The 16,295-nt window shown below is 36.4% G+C and overlaps 2 protein-coding genes across 3 annotated transcripts; one reads left to right on the top strand and one right to left on the bottom strand.

The window, feature by feature from the left end:
• The first annotated feature begins 7,904 nt into the window (after positions 1–7,904).
• On the top strand, positions 7,905–11,507 carry LOC111912177 (SNF1-related protein kinase catalytic subunit alpha KIN10). 2 transcript variants are annotated; one of them, XM_023907905.2, is made up of 11 exons: positions 7,905–8,061; positions 8,685–8,875; positions 8,966–9,150; positions 9,284–9,466; positions 9,659–9,790; positions 9,915–10,100; positions 10,212–10,301; positions 10,381–10,464; positions 10,778–10,906; positions 10,990–11,169; positions 11,258–11,507. In XM_023907905.2, the coding sequence occupies exons 2-11, from the start codon at positions 8,689–8,691 to the stop codon at positions 11,375–11,377; spliced, it is 1,476 nt and encodes a 491-aa protein (XP_023763673.1). In that variant the 5' UTR covers positions 7,905–8,061; positions 8,685–8,688; the 3' UTR covers positions 11,378–11,507. The 2 variants fall into 2 exon arrangements, with proteins under 2 accessions (XP_023763673.1, XP_042758347.1); XM_042902413.2 differs by lacking the exon at positions 7,905–8,061 and adding an exon at positions 8,102–8,208.
• A 107-nt stretch (positions 11,508–11,614) lies between these two features.
• Positions 11,615–15,603, bottom strand: LOC111912176 (uncharacterized). Its single transcript, XM_023907904.3, has 17 exons — positions 15,268–15,603; positions 14,785–14,883; positions 14,504–14,671; positions 14,324–14,410; positions 14,190–14,251; positions 13,907–14,094; positions 13,762–13,822; positions 13,483–13,660; positions 13,370–13,408; positions 13,218–13,279; positions 13,089–13,125; positions 12,888–12,937; positions 12,724–12,793; positions 12,533–12,608; positions 12,086–12,165; positions 11,932–12,000; positions 11,615–11,838 (listed from the first exon to the last, which is right to left on the bottom strand). Exons 1-17 carry the CDS (start codon positions 15,502–15,504, stop codon positions 11,779–11,781), a joined length of 1,623 nt encoding a protein of 540 aa, XP_023763672.1. The 5' UTR covers positions 15,505–15,603; the 3' UTR covers positions 11,615–11,778.
• Between the last annotated feature and the right edge of the window lie 692 nt (positions 15,604–16,295).

The raw sequence follows: 16,295 nt of genomic DNA, 5'->3' as shown, positions 1-16,295 counted from the left end.
GTCGTTGTGCCAATCGTTTGGCACTGTCGAAGGTAGCGGGGTTTGATGCTAGAACATTCCCCTGATACGGAGGCATTAGCCCCCATATGTACCTCGAAGATCTTCTTCCCCTTGGTGGGAACCATATTGGGGCAGAGGGCCACCAGCTCGCTGAATCGGGCAGTATAAGCGACCACATTGGTGCCCTTCATCGTCAGGTTCCAAAGTTCCTGCTCCAGTTTCTGGATCTCGCCCCTCAGGCAGTATTCCTCAGTCATGAGGTCTTTCATTGTTTCCCAGCCTATGTCGTTGGCTACGACGAGAGTTAGTGCCTTAAAATGGCTGTTCCACCATGTCAGGGCCTTTCCTTCAAAGGTGCATGCGGCGTACTTGACTTTACTCGCCGCAGGGCATGAACAGATTTCGAAGACTGATTCAGTCTTCTCGAGCCATTGCGAGAGGGCAATGACTCCGCCGGTGCCGTAAAAAGGCTTCGGTTTGCAATTTGTGAAATCCTTGTATGAGCACTCTCTCGAGCGCACAGGGGTTTCAACCGGGGTTGATTCCACAGGGGTTCCACCTCTGCTGGCATCAGAAGAGTGATACTGAGCCATGGCAGTTGCCACTGCTGCAGCTACGGCAGCATTCAGGGCTACAGTATCGATGACCGGAGGCGGAGGAGGTGGTGGTGCAGGATTATTCCTGGGAGATTTGTGAGGAGGCATCTTTCAGCTATAAGTTTATAAAGATAAGAAAAATGGTAAGAATCAATTTGTAAGCAACGTGAGAGTGACACATGGACTAACTAACCATAGCCCAACAGTTGAATGAGTGTTTGAAATCACAATAAGAAATTTTAGTAGGAAAGCACAAGTGTACAGATTTTTCCCACAGATTAGATAGATTTCAATAATACTGGTATTACTGATGTAATAAGTTCAGGGAAAATCGACCTAACAATAGGTCTTACATCATACCATATAGAAAAGTTTGACAGTTCTTAGATTCCTAATTAGAGTACTGAAAGTTAGGAATATTTTACAGACAAGTGCTACTTAGAGCACAGATGTTAAAGGCTATTCTTTAATCAAAAGACAGAGATGTACTAGACATCATCTAACGGCGATGGGAATTCCCCGAGCGAGCCCTGAGGTCAGACACTTGACGAAACACCTCTTGAAGGTGTCAATCCTGAGCCCTCTGACGAGCTCGAAGTTCCAAGATTTCAGCTCGTGAGGCAGCCAGCTGCTGCTGCAGGGTTTCATTGGTTCTCCGGGTCCGTTCCATGTCTTCTTCAAGACGGTGGATGCGGACTGTGTTGACACCTAAGTTGGCATCAATCTCCATGACCCGGTCGATGGCTGCTCGACCTTGCTCGACATTACGAGCTATTCTGCGGATAATGACAGGCAGAGCTCGGTCAGCAGAGCCACCATCGCTGACGTTGTAAAAGCTTCGGTCCCCAAAGTATAGTAAGGGTTGACCCTGTTCATCACTCCAACAATTCAAGTTGTTTGCCCACAAGGGAGTAGGACCTGGAAAAGCTGGTCGAGGATTGTTGTTCGGGGATTGACCTACGAGCGGTAGGTTGTTGACTTCAGGCTCGGAGTCGGATCCATCAGAAAAGCCTTCTGCGAGGTGATCATCCAAAGGGATTGGATGCTCATCTTCGGGCTCTTCATCGATTCACACGGCATTGCCTTCATTTGGAAAGTACTGGTCGTCGTGATGGAATCCAGCCATTTAGATCTACGCGAGAAGAGAGGTATAAGAATATAGTATACGTGTAACTAGTAGTACAAAATACACCTATAGTATTTTAAGTTTAAGTTCTACTGATCTTCTTGTGGTATTGTTGGTAAGTTTTTAGACTTGTTAACCTATCATAACCATTCTAGGGCATATGCTAATCACTCCTAGGACTAGCATAGTTGATCAGGCTATGCCATTCCCTGGACTGACCATACATCCCCGAGCTCACTTGTGATATTTAACAATCGTAATACTTTTGTTCTTGTCATTGTGACACTGATTTTAGTATGAATGCAGACTAGTATACTTAATTAAATATTTTAATATTTAAAGTATAGACTCTTGGTCAGAGTGCTTTAATCCCTAATGGGTTTATAGTTTAGTATATCTTTTATGGGTTGATATACTTGATTCACTATAAACAATGCTCTGATACCAATCTGTCACACCCCAAAACCAAGAACGGCGGAAACGTTCTGGGGCGGAGGACGTCATGTAAAGTATCACAACACAGTAAATGTAAATAAGCAAACAACATCATCCATTGCATTAAATATATAATTTTAATACAAGCGTGTTCTGTACAGTTTTAGACACCAAAAATATAAGGTAAATCAAAATAATAATATGATGAGTCTTGAATGCGCTCCATCTTCTCAAAAGCTGGCATCGGTACCTGTCTACTGATGACCTGAGAATACAAGTTATTTTGAAAGAGTTTATCAGCATTAACCTGGTGAGTTCATAAGTATTTTAGTGTCGGTGTTTGTTATAAAAAACGTTTGAACGTGTCTCAAGTATAAGTTTGTAAAATGTATGTAAGTGTTTGTAAAAGTTTGAATCTCTCAGAAAAACCTATATTTTCTATTAAAGTAGCCTTCTACCAAGGCTTAACTGTTTTGTATGTTCGTTTGTTGTAAAAGTGTGTAATTTCCCAAGTGTAACTATCTTTTAACAAAATATAGTTTGTACATTAAAGTTCAAGTGAGGTTATCACTAAAAATATGTAATGGGTAAATCATTGTAGTACTGTAGCTTAGTTTTATAGTAACTACTGCTGTACTAACTACCTTAAACCGGATTTATATAAAGGTAAAATGTGATAATTGCACCATGCTATCGACTGGTAACAACGACATACGAATGGTCGTAATAACGGAATGACGTTTGGCACCCGCAGACCTGCAGGTCCGGCTGTAGCTAGCAGCAAGGTGTAGGATAGTCAATCCAGTATAGATCTATACGCAAACTCACGCTCTCCCTCCAAGAGAATTCTGGCTACAACTCGGGCCATGACATTTAAGGTATGCTCCGATACAGTGGATCACAACTGTTAACGTATTAATGTAAGGGTAATGTTTCTCGTTCTAGTATAGTTGTATATGTTCTCTTCCTAGTATAGTTGTATATGTTCTCATAGTATAGTTGTATATGTTCTCTTCCTAGTATAGTTGTATATGGACTCATGAATGAACTGACTCATTGATCTAGCAGTTGTAATAGTATGATCATGTGTTACCCCGATGGTAACTTACTAATGGTGTGTCTAGTACGTATGAATATGGAATTACTTTTATGTCTATATATGTATATTTGATATATAATTAATATTGAAACGAACTTCGGATGGTCACCCGAAATCCCACCAGACCACATCCAAATCGAGAAAAAGGAAATAGGGCGGATGGCCTTCCTAAGCCCTTTAAACATTATTTATACATCTATACATATATGGGCATGCAATTTATAATATAAAAGCATAAATAAGTTTTTATAAGACATTTGAAACATAAGTATTATTTAAGAAAAGATCGACTTGATGTCAATCTATAAAACAATTTGAAGGCATAGGTTTGATAAAACAGTTTAAGTATAAGGAACATTTGTTTGAATCACAGTTGTAAATAAGTTTGAAAAGTAAAAGGGTTTGTAAAACATTTTGAAGTAAAACAGTTTGATAGACAGTTTGAACAGTGATAAAATCACTGGTTTCCCTAGTTATTAATCACATGTGATTAATGCAATCACATGTGATTGAAACAATAACTATAAGTATTTAACTTGTATTCCCCCCCATAAGTATTTAAAACATTTAAAATCATTTCAAAGGTTGATTAAAGGGGTATGAAATCACTTGAAAGTTTGAAGATAGCGAGATGGAAAACCGGGCAGAGTTTCGTCTTGGGAAACGGATTTTTCTCGGGAATCTCGGGAGTAAAATCGACCCTCGGGACTTGAGAAAAAAGACCAGAGCTTCGGGTTTGAACGGGCACGGAAATCGAGGCAAGATCGTGAGAGAAAGGAGAGAAATGGGGTGATTTTCCCGGAACCCTCGCATTTCTATTTATAGGGGGTCTGAGAAGCCTCGGTACGCGGGGCGTACGCTCGTACGCAGCGCGTACGCGTACGTCATGCATGAGCGAGTCCTCGACTGCCTCGGCTTCGGATGGGACGGGTTGGATGGGGCGGGTCGGTAGCTTCGCATAGGGGCGACGTGGACGGACCGAGACCAAGGCCCTCGGGTACGCGGGGCGTACGGGGTTACGCAGCGCGTAACTCGGATGAGGACGCTGACTCCTCCTTCGGATATTACCGGATTTTTGAAGTAAATTTATATATAATTTATTTAATAAACTTCAAAAAATCATATCTTCTTCATACGAACTCCGTTTTCGATGGTCTTTATATCCACGCGTAGGTGAGACTACGCTCTACAACTTTCGTTTAGACTCCGTTGGCAAATTCCGAAATTATTTTTATTATTTAATTTTAAAATGACGTGATTAAGGAATTTCTTTAAAAATTCATAACTTCTTTATCTGACGTCGGTTTTTGCCAGACTTTTCACCGCTGAAATACCATTGTCAAGACCTTCGATTCTCATTTAGGTCATTCCGGCCAAAAGTCGCTCGATCTCCGATTCGAGTTTTTAGTTGTCTGTTGCTAAGCCGAACTTGGAAAAATCTTAACTTCAATATACGAAGTCGGATTTGGGCGCTCTTTTTACGTACGATCATGGTTTAATGACATTTAAACATAGACGAAATTTAAATAGAACTTTTTGGACATTTTATTATCAAAGTTAATTTTATTAACTCAAAAGTGGTTACAATACTTGACTTTTTAGGTCATTACAAAGAGTTGAAATATCGGGTTGTCACAGTAATAACCAAACATAAGAAAGAGGGTTAGATCCAAGCACAAAACATGATAAAATTAAGTAAAATGTATGTCAAAAGCCTGCATCCATACTTTGCTTCTTCCCCGCACGCTTCCATACTTGCTTCTTCCCCGTTCGCCCATCAACATCTTCCAGACTGTTTCACCAAGTTCTTACAACGCTAATAAATGAGGAGTTATGATCTGTTTCTTAGTTATGATCGATTCATCTTACTTGTGAAGCATACAACTAAACAATTAGAGACAACAACACCACGAATCGATTCATCTGAGTTTTAACAGGACTTTCATCAAACAGCTAATATGCATAAATCAAAATAAGAAAAAAAAATCTTTTTTTCAGAAATAGGTAAACTGATTATAGATTAAATCATAAATAGAGGTTAAATCAAAACAATTATGAAACAGAAAAGTCGAACCTTTTAGAGAGGAAAATAGAGAGAGGTAGAGAGTTTGGAGGTTGATAATCAAGATTTATGGTTCTTGTGATGGGTGAACTTGCGAACCTGGAATGGAGATGCATTCCTATATCTGTGGTAAAGATAGAGAAATCGAGCAACTAAGATGATGGTTCTAATGTTTGCAGCTTCAAGGGGGAAAGAGTTGAGAGAATAGTGATCGTGTTGGTTGTGCGTCATAGTATGATATTACCAAAACCCTACGGATGTTGGAGATAGCATGAGTGGTTTTGACGGTGAAGATCTCTTGTTCCGTCAGTTGTGAAAGGGGGTGAGACGGAAGAAGAGGTTGATGAAATATGAAATGGATGTTAGGCTATTTAGAGAGATTGGGATGTTGGCCTTCTTGTCCCCAATGCGCTAATGCTATATAATGTGTAGTTTCCTCTTTGACCGATTCAATTGGCCTAACTTTGAGGAATATTGGTTTATCTTTTGACCAATTCAATGAAAAGTTGAGGAGTATATGAATAACTTGTTGACCGGATAGGATTCAGTAACATTTTAATGCATAAAGTCATTGTAAATATGCATTAAAGGCTTGTACGACTTAAAATTCAGCATTTAACTAAAAATGCTTTATAAGGTGTGTATATATATATATACACATACACACACACACACACCAACGGCTATATGCATTTAAATGTATTTTTTTTACCCTTTAAAACATCTATAAATACTCATACTCATTTACCTTCTATCAAACCTTCAAACAAACCCTCTACAACCTCTATTTTCTTCAAAAAAAAAAAAATGAATCCCGACAATCAAACCCCAACCTCCGATAGAAGGGACAAAAACTCATGTTTCGAGTTTAAGCACCCCTACTCGAAACATTTTTGCTATCGATTCATCATTACAAGGAGTTTATCGTCCCCAACTCGATGTTCCTATTCAATCTCCACTACAATTTTGAATACCAAAATGTTAGACAATATTACCCGGTCCAGGTTCCAAATGTTACTCCGCAAATGTTTTCAAACTTTGTTGTTTTTTCCAATCAACTTTCGCCAAATCAACCTCAAACCCAAACCCAACCCCAAACCCAAACCTAAAACTCAAACCCAAACCCAACAACAATTCAACATGTCGATGAGTTGGATGACTCGGAAAAAGAAGAGATGGTTCCCAAAACTCAACCTACACCACCCCACAACGACGCAAAGGAAAACAACAAGCGCGCAAGGGTGTCGCACAACCGGGAAGACAAAAGCCGACATCATGGCTTCCACAAGAAGAGCTAGTTTTGGTAAAAGCTTGGGTTGACATTTCTGAGGATTCGAAGACGGGAAATGCACAACCGGGAGAGCATTTTTGGTTTCTCATTTTAGAACGGTTTCAGGGGGAGCTAGAAAAAGATGACGACTACCGTATGAAACACCAACTGAATTTGAAGTTTCGAGAAATAGCAAAGGAGGTTTCAAAAATAAACGGGTTGTACAACAACCTAAAAACCTAACGAAAAAGCGGCCAAGGCGACGAAGAAATACTTCAAGAAGCTTTGCAATTTTACCTTGAGGAAGTCGGAAAACCATTCAAGTGACACGATTGTTGGAAATTATTGGTTAGATGTCCTAGGTGAAAAAATACGAGCAAGATTTTTTTTTTGGAGTACAACAATCAAAACGAACGAAAACGGATTATAGTGGTTACACAACTTCCTCCGATGCTCAGGTCGGTCTAGATTTAAATCAAGAGGACGAACTCGAGCTAGAAGAAATTGTCTGACCGATGGGTAGGGACAAAGCAAAGAGGAAAGGAAAAGGGACTTCTTCAGGTGCATCGGATTTCAGCATGGACGTTGACGAAATGCGGAAAATAACAGCGTCGTTTGATCGATATAATCTTAATTTCTCTGAACATTTGGCGTTCGACAAAGAAAAAGAAGAAGCAAGGAAGGAACGCGCGGAGAGACAAGAAATGGAGGATATGGAGTTCTTTATGGAAAACACTGACCATCTCTCGAGCTCGTGAGAAGAAGAGGGAAAAAATTATGAAAATATATTTTCCATAGGTTGTTGTTGGTTTGTTTGATTTTTTGTTTGTGTTTTTTTATACCTTTTTAAATCTTAGGTTTATTGTAATTTCTATTTTAATTAATGAAATGCATTTTCTTTTTAATTAAATTTTTTGGTTGTTATTAATTTAAAAATTATAAATCATAAAATCAATTAATTTTATTTAAAAAAAATAATGAGAGAATCTTCTCACTCATTCCTTATGTTTAGGTGAGGAAAATGGTGATGTGACCCACAAAAAGTGAGAGGGGTTTTACACCCAAACCGTCCGGTCTAATTTGATTGAATTGGGTTGTACCGATGGAGGAAAGAAAAATTATTTTATTATAAAAAAATTGGGTTGGATTGAGTTGCTTCTTGGTTTTATTTTGTATAGGATAGGAGATTCTTTGTGAATCAGTTAGATTTTTAAAAGAATAAGAAAATTAGGGACTTAATTGGCATAATTAAAAGTGAGGGTATAGATTGTTTTTACATGTAAAATCAAGGGGGTATACTAGAAAATCTGGATCACGGCGTATGCATATCCCTTTGTGGCTTCGTCTATGCTGACTCAGAGTTGAAAGTAAATCAATCTTGAGGATTAAACTTCATTATCAATCTCCTGCTTCTAAAAGTTCCGTGAATTACACCAACAACTGTTCCTCGGATGTGATCTTCTCCTAGCAAAGGTATTTTGATTTTAAAAATCATGTTTTCTTTCATTTCAGAAATCGTTTATGAGCTACTTATTATTGTTCGCCTTCTACTTCAATCTGATTCGATTCCGTGGATCGTTTTCTGGTTTAAATTAGTTTCTGTCGATCAGTTTTCTCTTGGTATTGTTTATTCTGAGTAACTGATTCAAATCTCTTTGGCTTGTGAAAGAACGCTAATCCGGATAAAAAAAATTAGACCCAAAACCCGAAAATAGGATCCAAATGCAATTAATCGGTTCTTGCCTATTGTTTTTTGTTTTCCCCGAATTTTATCTGCACTTCATGCTTGAAATGGTGTACCTTGTATCTTGAACCTGTTTAATTTGAGGTCAACTTTGGGGACCTTGTATGAAAAGTTTGCAGATATTTAAAAAGATCTTATTTGGAGTTATATTCAAATCCGAGTTCTATTTTGCTTTCGATCTTCTTTTTGTGATGGTTTTCCAAGAAACTTGTATAAAGAACAATTTCCATTATAGATGTCCGATGAAAATCTGACCATTTTACTTTCTTGAAAATTCTTATATAATGTAGAATTACAGATTTACCACTTTGTAGTAGTTACTCAACAACTAATCATCTCATGTGAATGGCAGAAATATGGATAGAACAAACAGGGGAGGTGGAAGCATCGAGACACTATTACGTAATTACAAACTCGGGAAAACTCTTGGTCATGGTTCTTTCGGAAAAGTCAAAATTGCTGAACATGTGTTGACCGGCTACAAGGTAGCAGTCAAGATTCTTAACCGTCGCAAACTTAAGAACCCTGAAATGGAAGAGAAAGGTATAAAACCAAATATACATACATACATACATTGCTTATCTTTTCAATTTATTTTATTTTTTCTGAAACTTGTTCTGATTTCCTATACAGTAAGACGAGAAATCAAGATTTGTAGGTTATTTGTACACCCACATATTATAAGACTTTATGAAGTGATAGAAACCCCCCTCGATATATATGTTGTTATGGAGTATGTGAAATCCGGTGAGCTATTTGATTATATTGTAGAGAAAGGGAGACTTCATGAGAATGAAGCTCGCAAAATTTTCCAACAGGTATCAAAAAGAATTGTTTTTTTAAATTTATTTAGGTTGTATTTTGTCATACGAGAAGGGCATTTACGTCTTTTGCCCCATTTACATCAGTCTCAGTCTAAGTCCAATGCATGTCAAACGCACTGTGATACAGATTATCTCCGGAGTGGAATACTGTCACCGGAATATGGTGGTTCATCGGGATCTTAAGCCGGAGAACATTTTGTTGGATTCAAGAGGGAATGTGAAGGTTGCTGACTTTGGATTGAGTAATATAATGAGAGATGGCCATTTTCTTAAAACAAGTTGTGGAAGCCCAAATTATGCTGCTCCTGAGGTAGTCATAAAGTTTGCTTCACGTGTTTGGTTGGCAAAAGAAATGGAATGGAATGGAGTTTCCAACGACACACTGGAATCCCCAATTCCAGTTCCGTGGGATCCACAAACCAAAACACACCCGAAGTTTTTAATCTTGATTAAAAACATATATTGTTACAATCGGATCCTAAAGTTGGTGCCTTTTATGCAGGTTGTTTCGGGTAAACTTTATGCAGGGTCTGAGGTGGATGTTTGGAGCTGTGGGGTAATCTTGTATGCTCTTCTATGTGGTACTCTTCCTTTTGATGATGAGAACATTCCCAATTTATTCAAGAAAATAAAGGTATAGTATAGTCTTTCTTTGTGTTAATGTTAACAATCACATGAAAGTTATAACATTTGTACTCATGGTTAAAGTTAGGTGATATTTAGATTTTAGATTTATATGTTGTGTGTGTGTTTTGTAGTCTGGAATCTATACCCTTCCGAGTCATTTGTCAGCAGGAGCAAGGGATTTAATTCCAAGAATGCTGGTGGTTGATCCAGTGAAGAGAATAACAATTGCTGAACTCCGTCAACATCCTTGGTTCAAAGCTCAGCTTCCTCGATACTTAGCTGTTCCTGCCCCTGATGCAACAGATCACCTCAAAAAGGTATTATTATTAAACAAACACTTACACTTCATCAAATCAACATGTATAAGTAAATCCCATTTCCCATTTTAATTGAATTGTAATAATTGATTCTTTTACTTTACCTGTTAGCTTGATGAAGACATAATTCGAAAAGTTCTCAACATGGGGTTTGAAAGGGCCCATCTCACACAATCACTTCAAACCCGGATACAAGATGATGTATGTTTTTCTTTTTTTCTTTTTTTAAATGTCTTTGGCTGTTTTTATAACTGAAAACTATTTGTATTGTATCATTCAGGCGACAGTTGCGTATTATCTGCTCTTTGATAACCAGTCTCGTGTTGCTGGTGGGTATCTTGGAGCTGAACTTGCAGAGAATCTGGTGCGTTGTTTTCATTTTTTTTTTTTTGTTTACAAATTTGTTATATATTTTATGTTTATAAAAAAAAAAAGTAATAATAATAATAAAGGAACTGTGTGTCTGTAATGATGACAATGGCAAAAGGGTAACTTTAAAGGTTAAATGCAAGAAATACCAGCATTTTAAATGAGACAAAATGACCATTTTACCCTTGCATTCTGAAAAACAAATTTCACGATGTTCTATTATTAATATGTTGGGAGGGATTAAGTATACAAAATGTAATGTCCTATTAAAAAAGAAAGTTAAAGTAGAATGGTATAATTTGTTGCAGGAGGGTGATCTTGCTACTATGCATCTAGACAACATACCAGACAGGGCTACAATGAATAATAGATTTGCTAGAAATAACTCTGTGAGGCCTAACTTACCTGGTGAAAGAAAATGGCAAGTTGGAATGCAGGTGTGCATAATAAAAGCTATGTCTTTTACATTATATATATAGTCAATAGATTAGTATGATCCACAAGTTTTTTCTTTTTGAAGATTCCAGCAAATCCACGTGAGATAATGACACGGGTTCTTGAAATCCTGAGAGATTTAAACGTCTGCTGGAAAAAGATTGGGCTTTATAACATCAAATGTAGATGGCTTTCAAGCATCACTCATGAGAACCATTATATTACTTCTGGTATTACACCGAATGTTGTGAAATTTGAAATTCAGGTAAAAAAGTAATTATAAAAAGCTTTTGTTGTTTATTTATTTGTGTAAGTGTAAATAAATGAAAATTAATCTGGTATTGATGTAACAGCTTTACAAGACTCCAGAGGATAGCTATTTGGTGGACATCCAGAAGATAACAGGTCCTCAATTGGTGTTTCTGGACTTTTGTGCTGCTTTCATTCTGCAGCTAGAGAGTGGCATCTTGTAGAATCTTGAGTACATAATGCTTCATGCTTGTAAATACTATGTTTTCATTGTTACAAATGATTATGAAATCCTCTTTTTTTTTTGTAGGTCATTATGTTCTGATAATTAAATGTTTTAAAATTTGAATGGTATGATGTACTATGATCCATTTATCGAAATAAACATATTTTCACCTTTGGACAAAGTAAACATAAATTGTTCTCAAATTTAAACGATCTCACGATATACAATACTGAAATGGTTAAAAACATCATATTTTCACCTTTGGACAAAGTAAAATTTTACAAGATATTCAAAGAAGCTCTTCTTTACCATGAAAAATATAAAAAGATTGTATTTTTTTTTTCTTTGTTCTTAGCCAACAAAAGAACAAATAAGAACAAGAAAAGTAGACGTTTACTTTCATTGCAATCCACAGCCTTGTTCTGCTGCTTTCAAGTAATGATATGCCCTCCTTAACCTCTGTAATTAATAGTTCATGCTAGTTATTAACAATTGACACTTTGACAGCTGGCATGTTGTATAAAATGATAAAAAAGAATTTAAGAAATGTACTGCTGTTGTATCTTTCATGCGAAGGAGGTCCAATCTTTCTTGTGGTCTTCGATTTGATAAAGTAGCAAGCTGCATCCAGATGATTATATCTCATAAAGATTAAAATTCGGGTTTTATGATTTTATAAACAAAAAGTTTAAATAATGATTCTTACCCAAAAACTGAAGGATTCAAGATCCCTTGTTGATGGCATCATACCTTGTGCTTTATGTAGTTCTGTGAGTCTCATTTGATCTTCATCACAACATATAACACAAACATAAGAGAGGAAGAGACAAGCAATGAAAATGGAAAGACTAAATTACTAAAATCGTCCCTATAGTTTGGTCAAAATTACACCTTTGGTCCCTAACATTTTTTTTACACTCGGATCGTCCCTATGGTTTGATTTTGTTGTGTTTTTTCGTCCCTATGGTTTGCTTAAAATTGCACGTTTGGTCCCTAACTTTATGTATATAAGGGACGAAAAACGCAACAAAATCAAACCACAGGGACGATCCGAGTGCAAAAAAAATGTTAGGGACCAAACGTGCAATTTTGACCAAACCATAGGGATGATTTCAGTAATTTACTCAAATGGAAAAGATTTATAAAAGTTTACCTCCTTGTGCTGCTTCTTGAGCTAACCTTATCCAAGATCGAGCATATTCTGCCACTATATCTGTCATATCCTGCAACTATAACCACCAAAAATATACAAAAAAAAACAACATTTTTTATTTTTTTTACTCATATTCCCATCATACCCTTCAAATTTGGTAAAATTATAAGTTGAGGTAAAAGTATAATTACATCGGATCTCTCCTTTGTCCCTTCAGTTGGAGATAAATCTTGCACCCATTCAATCTCAGCAACACGATACCTTCATTATATATGGGAAAAAAATACGAATCACCAACTTTAAAACCAAATTTTAAATCTTGAAAAAAAAAAGTCATGATAAGAATGATGCTAACCCGTCTTGATCCCAGTTTCGAAGGATGTGGCACCTTCGCCTACTTTCAACCTGAAAAATTTTGATCTCTTTAGCATCAAAAATAACAGTTAGAGCTTCATTTTCAAAATCTTCTATGATACCCCTGAGTTTCCTAAAGTATAGATCAATCATAAAGAGGGTTACAAGAAATGAAACAATTGATATTTGATTTTGATCTCACCTCCAAGAAAAAACGCCCATCTGGAAGTGGCTCACAACTGCATGATTCAGAACAAATTACTACTAATTATTAAACCTGCTTAACACAAACTTTAAAGATATAAAGACTGGAGATTGAAAAAAAAAATACTCTGTAATTTCCACTTCACATGCATAATCAGCTACAGATCCGGTGCTAGTGTCGAGTATAACCTACATTATATGCAAAAAAAAAGTGTTAATGAGACTCTAACAATCAACTTTTATCAATGGATCCAGAAGAAGAACACACAAAGTATCTACCATTCCCATTCGTCGATTTCCTTCCATGATTCTCCTGACCTGTGATTTAAGCATAAAGATAATTCAAATATATTCAAAGCAGATGTGTTGATAGCATGGATTAAAAAACTCACCATAAGTCTATAACGGGCTTCAAATATATTTAAGTGGAACTTCTGGCAAGGTAGCACAACATCCATCACAAAAAGAGGTAACAAATCAGGACCCATTTTACTCAAACTCTCATTCTCCAATTTCCTTTCTGCATATTCCACAGGGAAGTTCCTCTCTATTATACTTTTCAGTGTCACACTGCTCAATAAAAGATTGTATGTTACTTAAGTTAAGACTTAACATGGTTAAAAAAGGGCATATTAAATATGTATCTGCTATCAAGAACCGAGTCAACTCACCTTATTGCACAAGTTCTTGGACTGATAAACAGAACTGTTCGACACAATGGGCATCTGTTTCCTGAAACAGATATTCAAAATCCAAAGAAAATTAGTGAACTTGTAAGAGAAGTTATAGAGAAAGAATGACTCACAGCACACTTACCCTGGTCCATTGATTGGAAGAGGCATGAACGACAAAAGGTATGCCCACATGGAGTTGTGATTGGATCATAGAATAACTTGAAGCAAAGAGTGCAATCAAAGTCATCAGTACGTGGTGTCTGAATCTGACCATGTGTTCTTTTCCCAAATATATCGACTGTAAACCTTTCTAAATTCTTTAGAGCATTGCTAGAGAGAGAGAGATAGGGCGAGAGAGTATGTGATGCATCAAGAAAAAAAAACATGAAATTCTTGAAGTGGACAAGAATCTTGCAGAAACATACCTTGAAGCATCGAGTTGAAGACCTGTAAGAATTACATCACGGGCTTGTTCAAATCTTTCTAACTGCCAAAACATATGATCAAGATGAGTGTCATGAATAGAGGTATGATATAGGAACTGGGGTCTTATTCTTACCAAAATGAGTGCATTTGCCTTCAGTATGTATGCCATTACAGTGTGATTCTGTAAGTTCATAAAGTGCTCAGCATCCTTTAATGCAAGCTGAATAGAGTTCATGGATTCAAAGGATTTTGTGGTTACAAATGTAAACAGAAACAATAAAGCTTGAAAAAATAAAGATGATGATTTGCATACACTGGCATGGGTTGTAGGATCAAGCCCACTTAATGGTCTAAGTTCAGATGCAGCAGCTGGTCTGTGTTTCAGAAAGTGGCCAATCTTTAGGTAAGCAGCACATCGGTTGCTAAGAATGATAGGATCATCTGGCTTGATATTATGAGCTCTTGAGTAATAATTCACTGCCTGATTAATTAACATTAGTTATTAAGAACTATGAAGTTTGTTAACTCACTTTCAGGCTCAAAAGGAAGAAACAAAAGAACAGAATGTATAAAGCAAGTGGTTTAATTACTTACCTCTTCATAACGATTCACTCTGAATGCTTTGTTGGCCATTTTCATTAGGTCAAGAAGATGAGTAGAACGCCCTGTGTCTAAAGACTCTTCTTGATCTCCCTGAATTCAAACTTTAGAAGTTCAGATAGCAATAAACCAAAACTTCAAACTTCCATAGATATCCATTATCAAGCTAAAACACAGAAAATGCAAGTGAACTCAACCAATGAATTACATCCCCTCCTTGGGTGCAAAAAGAGCTTCGCTTCTATATCGATATCAATTTCCCCAAATTTTTCATCAACATTGTTATAGTTAGCAATAATAATAAAAAATTGCAGACAAAAAGTAGAATTCATTGTCTGCCAAAGTAAAGTGCAAATCTCTTTTCTGCACATAGATCACATAAAACTACGTTGATACGAAATCAATGATAGTAGAAACATTTTCCCAGCATTTAATTGCTATTTAAGCAATTTAGGGTGAATAATCCTAAAAACTCACCAAAACAAAATCCTCGACGTCTTCAATTCCTTCCAAGCTAAATCCAGCTGATGATTCTTCATCGGTAGCCATTTTGCAGACAGACCAAATAGGAGAAGAACGCAGCCACAAAAAGGTGTATATAATATAGTATATACAATGAACATGGAAACAAAGAAGAGAGTGAAAGGAGATTGTTAAAGCATTAATTGAATATGGAGGATAAGAGCGTGTTCTTTCAAGAATCCTTCGTTCCATACACGGACGACATTCATTTACGTGTACTCTTCACTTTCTCTTTAAATCTACCACATGTAGGTGATTAAAATTTAGAGCTTTCGCTCTCAAAATGTTGGATTCGTTTGAAGAATGACAATTCTACAATGACAAAGTGAAGTTTGTTGGACGTTGACGTGTATTTTGACTGTTCTGTGTGGTTCTTTCATAATACTTACCCAAAGAAATCCTAGTGATTTAGTATAAAATTTTATAAAATCATTTGATTTTAAAAGATGCCAATTTTGATAACTTGGAAATGAATATTATATTTTATGTGTTAAGGTTAAATGTTTAAAATAAATTGATTAGATATAAAAATGTGCTTAAAAGTAATGTAATTTATTGTGTAATACTTACTGGTTTTTGTAATTGTATTCAACACGTTTATTTTCTCCTAGAAAAAGTAAACGACTGATGAAAAAATATTATTCATGATTTCCATGTTTTTATTAGAGAAATCATAAGAAGTTTGATTGGACTTTGATTGCTATAAATATATTAGAAATGTCTATCTCACATTTAAGGCCGAACCAATATCTCCAAGTTATTAGGGCCCTAAATTTTAATGCCCAAGATTATAATTGTATTTGATAGTGAGGATAAGCATAAGCCAAAAGGAAATAAAGGTCGACCATGGAGTGAAAGTTGGAGAAAGCTAAGCGTCAATCGATTCTTCAGAAATTTAATTGCGTTCTCCAAGACGCTAAGACCCCAACGACTATTTATTTAGGGAGGTGATTCGTAACCGTGTTTAAAAATACCCGAATCCA

Source organism: Lactuca sativa, chromosome 5, assembly GCF_002870075.4.
Source record: "Lactuca sativa cultivar Salinas chromosome 5, Lsat_Salinas_v11, whole genome shotgun sequence".
Lineage (NCBI taxonomy): Eukaryota > Viridiplantae > Streptophyta > Magnoliopsida > Asterales > Asteraceae > Lactuca > Lactuca sativa.
This window is presented reverse-complemented; position numbering and strand designations above follow the sequence as displayed.